The 7483-nt window shown below is 38.1% G+C and overlaps 1 protein-coding gene across 5 annotated transcripts in view; it reads right to left on the bottom strand.

Moving 5' to 3' along the window:
- Window positions 1–1801: 1801 nt before the first annotated feature.
- The window catches only part of Tasor2 (transcription activation suppressor family member 2), a 55290-nt gene continuing 49608 nt past the window's right edge, over window positions 1802–7483 (bottom strand). For 4 of the 5 annotated variants that reach the window (XM_010621430.2, XM_010621433.2, XM_033761800.1 and 1 more), the window contains exons 17-20: window positions 6029–6134; window positions 3374–3555; window positions 2779–2890; window positions 1802–2484 (exon numbers count right to left, since the gene is read on the bottom strand). In XM_010621430.2, the coding sequence (XP_010619732.1) occupies window positions 2481–2484; window positions 2779–2890; window positions 3374–3555; window positions 6029–6134 (404 nt within the window). In that variant the 3' untranslated portion in view covers window positions 1802–2480. Of the gene's footprint in view, window positions 2485–2774; window positions 2891–3373; window positions 3556–6028; window positions 6135–7483 lie in introns of those variants that run through there. The other variant, XM_010621432.3, reaches the window with a different exon arrangement.

Below are 7483 nucleotides of genomic sequence, written 5' to 3'. Positions count from 1 at the left end.
AGGAGATCCTGAAAAAATGGACAGAGCTACAAACATTTGTAGAGAAGACCCACCCAGAGAAAGTCACTGCATTTAGTTGCTTACTGACCCTGTCGTGTCATACCACAGAAGTGCCGAAGAGACAGAAACAGACAACCTCAGACCAGTTTTTACTTCTGAAAAGGTTGAGACCTAGTGAGTCATAACCAGGTCCTAGTGGGCTACAGACTTTCCCAAGGCAAAAAAAGGACACAAGCGAGCCAAATTCCTGATGTTCTTATGGAAGGGGACTCTCCTTCCCAACAATAACCACCTTCCATTTTATCCTCCCTTCCTGCAAGCCAAAAATGTCAGTTTGCATGGTGAGTACAGTATGAAATTGTTGTTTCTGGTAAACGGCCCATTTTATAACTTTGTGGTAAATACACTATGAAAATTACTGGTTTCTGGTAAATTACGCACATTATACAACCCTTTTTAATTATGAAAAGGTTAGCTGAGGTTTGGAACACATGGGTATTTCCATTATTTAAGGGGAAAATAGTCGAGTTGCAACCAAACAAACTGAATTCCTAAATTAAGGGTCCACTGTATTTTTTTCCATACAAATAAGTTATTGCCATTGGTAAATGTTTATAAGCAATTATAAACGAATTCTTTCATAGGTACGTAGGTAACCATGTACTTTAAATGAGAGAACTATTTTTTGCTGATACTGTCACCTTCATAATATGAAGCTTTACTATATATGTAGCTGCTTACCATACTTAAAATATATTAGGTATGAACTAGGGAAAGTAGGTTACCTGGTAGATGGACTAGGGTGATGATAATTTGTTATTCAGATTGTTTATGTGATCAATGGAGTTCCTTTGCTTCCCACTACAGACATTTTAAGGCAGATCCTGTTGTATTGGGGCTCTGGTGTACATCAGAAACCAACAGCACCTTCCTAAAATGACAACCTAGAATATCTTAGAATCAGATGCCCCAAGATGACAATCACTGCTTTATATACCTGAGAAAATTAGGTTTTTCACTTCCTATAATATTTCTAATTGTGAACTGTAATGCTGGCAAAAGCAGGAGCTGAGTTAATAAATGAACCAAAAGAACAAAAGATTTTCATATTCTTCAACATACTTAGTAAATTTCATGTGCAGGCCTCGAGAGCACAAAGGTGCAATTCTCTAAGGAAGTTCACAGTTGAGGGGAGACATGTTTTTATAGTATGTCAGCTTGGAAATGGAAAAGGATGGCCTTTTTTGGTAAACATTTGAGGTATAACTAGTACCAGGCAGACAGTGTTTGGCAAGTAGTAGGTGCTTAACAAATGTTATTTTTCTTTTTCTCAGTTATTTCAAAGTAATTTACTATACCAAATATAGTTATGGTCCCCAAATAAATTCTTGTTTTGGGGGAAACACTGTCAGTGAAAAGTGTTGGTAGTCCTTCTCTTGAAAAATACAGTAAAACGGGCACTTTCATTAAGTAGGAGAGGAATAATACAAAACAGTTAAAATGGTTGCATAGAAAGGGCACTTGAAATTTCCTGTCTGAAGCTCGCTATTTGGGAGGGGAAAAAATCACGAGATGCATGTGGCAGGTTTGTGGTAGATCGCTAGATCAACAGAAGCCAGGCCAAAGGGATCTAATGGTAGGACTCCCCTGGAAGCTAGCTAATCGCTAAAATTGCCAAGACATTTCACACACGTTTAATTTTTGCTAAAAAAAAAAATCACTTGAAAGAATGAATTTTAGTTGTCTTTATTAAAAAATGAAACAAATCAGTTATAAAAAACCATTGCTCCAAATAGATACTGTGCATCTTTTACAAATCATTTTTACATTTTAAAGATTACTGTAGAAATTACTTCTAATATCATAAATAAATGATTATTTGAAGTAGTGTAGTAACTAAGTGGAAAAGTTTATAAATGGGTCTCTTTTAGGAAAAAAAGTGTAGTGTTGCTTGTTTTACAGCAAATGAAACCATTTTTTAAAAATTACAGTTCTATACAAAAGTGGTAAAACTTTTTTTTTCGTACCAGGGATTGAACTTAGGACCTTGCTCTTGCCAGGCAGGCGGTGCCACTGAGCCGCATCCCCAGACCAAGGGTGGTAAAACTCTGAAAACACACAACATGCATTTCATATGCTTTTCTGACATTATCATGCGAAAAACAACTATTTTCTAAAACACTTATTCTTGCTCCTACTAGACATGTTATAAAATTCTTGTTCAGTTTATAGCTTTGAAGGTGTAATATTTCAAATGAAAACAATCTAAACAGTATTCAACACTGCAACCCAAAGTTAATGGCAACTAACTGCCATTGTAAAGTTAGATATTCTACCAAAATATAAAAAATGAAAACTTTCCAAGTTGTAGAACATTTGAGTTTTCAAATGAGGAGACTGCATCTTGTTTGTTTTTTCTTTAATAGAAAGGAGGAAAATACTGTTTTGTTGGCATCCTCCATTGGAAAGGTGCAGCTAAATTACCTGTATAAACACAAAATTGGTAAGACAAAATGAACAAGAAATATTTTACAAATGAGATTCTATTATCTAATGGGGCAAACTTCAAGCCAGGTTAACTACCTGTAGTAATTCAAAGTTGGTACTAGAGAATAAAGGAAGCTAGCAGTATTTCTATACCTTAAAAAAATGTAAAAAAGAAAGCATGTTGTATACTGTGAAGAGCAATTTTGAACAACTGTTTTCCGCAGACACACTCTAGTGTCTGATGCCAACAACTCAAAATGGGAGTTATATAGAAAGTGTTTGTGTTCTTACCAATAGCTGCTTCTAAATGGAGCTGCTATTTTTTGTATATTCTCAATGAAGTCATTTACATCTATAGCAAGGATTCCATTATTTCCGAAGATTTCACTGGAGAAATGCTTATCTGTAAAGAAGAAAAGGTTTTTTGGTTTGAAAAATGTTATTAATTCACGTGTTTTCTGAAGTTTTTGTTCAAGGAAAAAAATAAACCGTGGAATTCATTAACATATAAATAAAATGAAGAAGAGATGAAACCTATGTAGTTCAAAGTTAAGAAAAAAGAAGCTCTGGGAGATACTGCGTCCATAATGGGTGGTAGAAGAAACTGAAAACTGCTCATTGACCACTTCTGTAGAAATAAACTTTTTAAAAGCCTGGTTAAAATGAATAGACAAAAGTACTTACTGGAGCTGATGAAACATTAGAGGATTATTAACTACACGAATTCTCCATCTACCTGGACAGTCATCTTGGTTTTATGTTCATTTGTCAAAACTCACCAGGCTAAAAGTTTCTTTTTGGCTGCCAGCTGTGGTAATTTTGCACATAGTAGGAATTCAACATTTCTAGAGCACTGAAATTTAGATAGAACTCAGACTGAATTTACCTGTTAGGAAAACAGCAAATCTGGCATCAACATGCTGAATTTGTAGGTTTATCAAACATTTCAAAATTTCTGCTTTTGTTTGTGATCGGCAGTCACACTGATGATAGGGAAGCAATTCAATGATACTCGCATTCTGATATGATCTCAATATTAAGTTCTTTTTATGAGCAACTGAATCCATTCTGTGGAAAACAGGAAACTTAACAGCCAGACTCATCTTCAATACGACCTTGTGACCCACATGTATTTCTTAGTAAAGCTTAATTTTCATTTGTCTTATTTGTAGGACTTTATCTTGCTTTAATTTTGTGTTAAAAGCACAAAGAGATCTTGCTCTTTTCCTAATGTTCTTTTTCATGAAACACTAGGCCCCCTGTCACTACTGCTGTCAGTACGTTGCTTCAAAACATTATTACTACTGTAGCCACTCCTTTGTACACAGATTGTAAATTATCTATTGTCACTTCAAATCACATGGCTTGGCAAGCCTTTTATTGACCTGTAGTGGACATTCTTTGTTATTTGTTTGGTAATGTATCTCTTTAAAACATCTGTACAACCAGGTGTGATGCACACCTGTAATCCCAGCACTTGTCTGGCTAGGTCAGAATTACTGTTAGTTCAAGGCTAGCCTGAACTACACAGTGAGACCCTGTCTCAAACACAAAACAAATCTATACTTTTGTCCTGATTGAATAATCACCAACTTCATTAAATTTAGGCAGCAGCCAGAATGTTTTTAGTTTCTCACCTCCCTTAACATTGTTAGTATGTACTTTATGCATGCTGAATTCTAAAAAAAATTTAAATAATTTATACTAAATTATAGATGTGCTAGGGCCTCTCAGCTTTAACTGTTTAGTATTTTGGTGGCACTGGAGAATTGAACCCAAGGCCTATGCCCTGAGCTATATCCCCAGCCCCTTTTTGAGACAGGTTCTCAATGCATCACTATGCTGCTGAGGCTGGGCTGGGATTTATGATGTCTGCCTAAGCCTCCTAGAGTGCTGGGATTACAGCTATGTACCACCATCCTTGGCTGCACTTCTCTAGTTGTAACTGAAGTTGAAATTTTCCCTAAAGGGCTGGTTAACAAGACTTTTTTTTTGAGACAGGATCTTGCTATGTACTTCAAGCTGGCCTCAACTCTTGGTGATCCTCTTGCCTCGGCCTCCCAAATGCTAGGATTACAGATGTGCACCACTATGCTCAGCCTGGTCTTCTGAATTTCTGGTCACTCACTCTAGCCTGCTTATGCATTTATACCCTCTGTTCTTACCTTCCTACCAATGAAAACTATGCTTTCCTTCCTCTATTAACAACTACTCTCCAAGAGAAAGCCTTTCCTGAAATATTATCCATCTTTTTGCAAGAAAGAATTAAACCCGGGCCTTTAACATAGTAGGTGAGCACTGAGTTACATTTCCACCCCCTTCTAAAAAGTGTTTTTGAGACAGGGTCTAAGTTGCCCAGACTAGCCTCAAACTTGCCATCCTTGTGCCTCACCCTTCTGAGTTGCTGAGATTATGGTATGTACCCACCTATCTTTTCTTTTAGAGGAAAGTCATAAGTACTTTCACAGTTTCACCTATATTTATTCCTTGTTTGTTGCAGAAAGGAATAGGGTAATACAGGTAAAGAACTGTCTTTAGAGGTGAACATTTGGAGTCGAGGGCCATATTCAAAATTATTTGTATGACCACAGTCAAGTTTACTGCTTTCTAGGTGCTTCAATTTCTGTATTATGAAAGAAGAATCTACTACCTACCACCTCAGGATGAAGCTGAATGAGGTGGCCAATGTAAAAACACCAGTGCCTGACATCTCCACCAGTTCATGTCTTGTCCAATCTATGCTTTTCAAGACTGCCTATGAGCCCAGATTCCTTTCCCAGTCTTTTCTCCGGCCTGGGAGAACTTGGAGGCATGCCTAGATAGGAAGGAACCCCTAACAAGTGCTACTTCTCTTTGGCCAGGAAATCAAAATGTCTTCTTTTAAAAGTCACTGCTTTATGGGCCAGGGATTTAGCTGAGTGGTGCCACCACCTGCCTGGTACAGGCGTGGGGGGATCGATCACTGCTTTAGGCACCAGGGAAGTAGCTCAGCAGTACCATGCCTGCCTGGCAAGCACAGGGTCCTGAGTTCAATTCCCGATGCTGAGAGTAAAGAAAAAAAAAAAGTACATGACACCTAAAATCATTGCTTTACATGTAAACAAAGTCTTTTTGTAACCTCTTTTTTAAGGGTAAAACTGAATTAAGGCAAAATTCTGGCTTCTTTTTCTACTCTCTATAACCAGCAATTTAATATATGAATAAATATTTTAAAAACCCTAATGCATCAGGCCCATAGTTCAGTGTATTTTTTTATAGTTCATGATAGTAGAGCCTGAATCTTAAGTATCCAAAGTTTGACTGATTTATATTACCATAGAGAAGTGCTTGGCTCCCTCACTGTTACAATATACAGCTTCCTTCTTGGATGCCCTGCTACAGCTACAAGAAGAAAACACAATGCGTAACCAGACCTGTGCAGTCATGAAGGTGACTTCAATCCCAGCATCACTCACCTGGCTGGAGCCCTTGCAGTGAAATTAGCCTCGACCACATGAGCATGAGGGCAATTTCCACCCCCAGCCCTACACAGAGTTCTTACCTTACGTTTTCCTTTAGCTTTTTATTTTCTCTGTAGTGAAGCAACCACTTCCATCGTCCATTTCCACTCAGTTTTTCCAGGATTTTGACGATTTCCTTCAGCTGAGCTATAGAGTAAATTTAGTAAGAGATGTTTTAGAGTTTTTGTTAGCTGATACAAAGTTCAATAATTATCTCTTGTTAGAAATCCCACTGTTGAGCATACATGGGATTGGGCAGTAGGGATTCTCACAAGGGCACAATCTGTGGCCCTTCAACTTAGTCACGGAGCTCAGACGACAGTCAGAGAACTGTAAGGCAAGAGGAGCATGGTGTTTACCGGTAAAGCTGAGCAGATAAGTCATGTGAGTATCAGAAATGGGAATCCAGGGCAGTGTAGAAAAGGACGGTAAGGTTTCTAAGTGGAGAATCCCAGTTTCTATGCAGAATTCATGCAGATTAAAGTCGATCATTCTCATCCAGAAATATTTTCCTAAGTTCTAATGTGATCAGAGTTAGGACACTGTTACTGTAGAGCTGTGCAATAGTTCCCAGTCTCCTGACCAGTGTATGATGCAGGGTTGAAGAAAGACTCAAAGACAGAATTAAAGGAAAAAGCGGGGAGCCAGGATGGCCAGTAGGTCCTGGTCAGTCCAAGCTACTGATTTTTATTGGTAATCAGATTGAGGTTAGGGGGAGGAACTATGTGTGTGGACGTGCAATTGTGAACTGCTATGGATACTAATGCAGGCAAAGCTTGTAAAGGAAAAGACAAAGTGTTCTCAAATTAAGACAGAACAGACAAAATACAGGGTTGTAATTAGAACCTTGTCCTAGTAAAAAGCAGGTTTTAGTTGTGGAAATGGAATTTGGGTGTGAGTTACTCAAACAGCAGGAAGGTCATGCTAACCTGCATGCTACCTTGGTGCTTATGAGGTGCTTCTTTGAATCATGTAAGCTTTAGTTGGACTTGCTTCTTAAATTGAGCCAACTGTGGGGTTAACTCTTTTACAGCCTACACTGCTTACAGCCTGCTCTGGGGACAATGAATAAGGCAGTTGCCCACAATGTCTGTATTATATATAAAAATGTCTGCCCTGAGACATCTAAAATTTGTTACCAAAAGTAACAAATGGGGGGGCTAAGTGTGAAAAACTTCTTCCTCAAATCTTTATGCATGTGCAGTCACAATGCGAAGAAAGGAACTTAGAAGCAGGTTTGGTAATGAAGATAGCCAGTTGTAAGAAGAGCACTACTACAAGAGAATTACTACTTAAAAACTGCTTAGCAGGGTAGAGGGCATAAACTAAGTCCTCAATGTGCAGTAACTCATATTCTTTTTTTTTTTTTCCCAGTACTGGGAATCATACTCAGGACACTGCACTTGCCAGGCAGACTCAGTGCCACTGAGCTATATCCCAGCCACAGTAGCTCGTATTCTTTAAAGGTGGTATCTTTTTGATGAAAGAGTAGTGGG

The sequence above is a fragment of the Fukomys damarensis genome, unplaced genomic scaffold, assembly GCF_012274545.1.
Source record: "Fukomys damarensis isolate Sample0158 unplaced genomic scaffold, DMR_v1.0_HiC HiC_scaffold_10, whole genome shotgun sequence".
In the NCBI taxonomy this organism is placed as follows: Eukaryota; Metazoa; Chordata; class Mammalia; order Rodentia; family Bathyergidae; genus Fukomys; species Fukomys damarensis.
The sequence above is the reverse complement of the archived record's forward strand: the minus strand, read 5'-3'. Positions and strand labels throughout refer to the sequence as shown.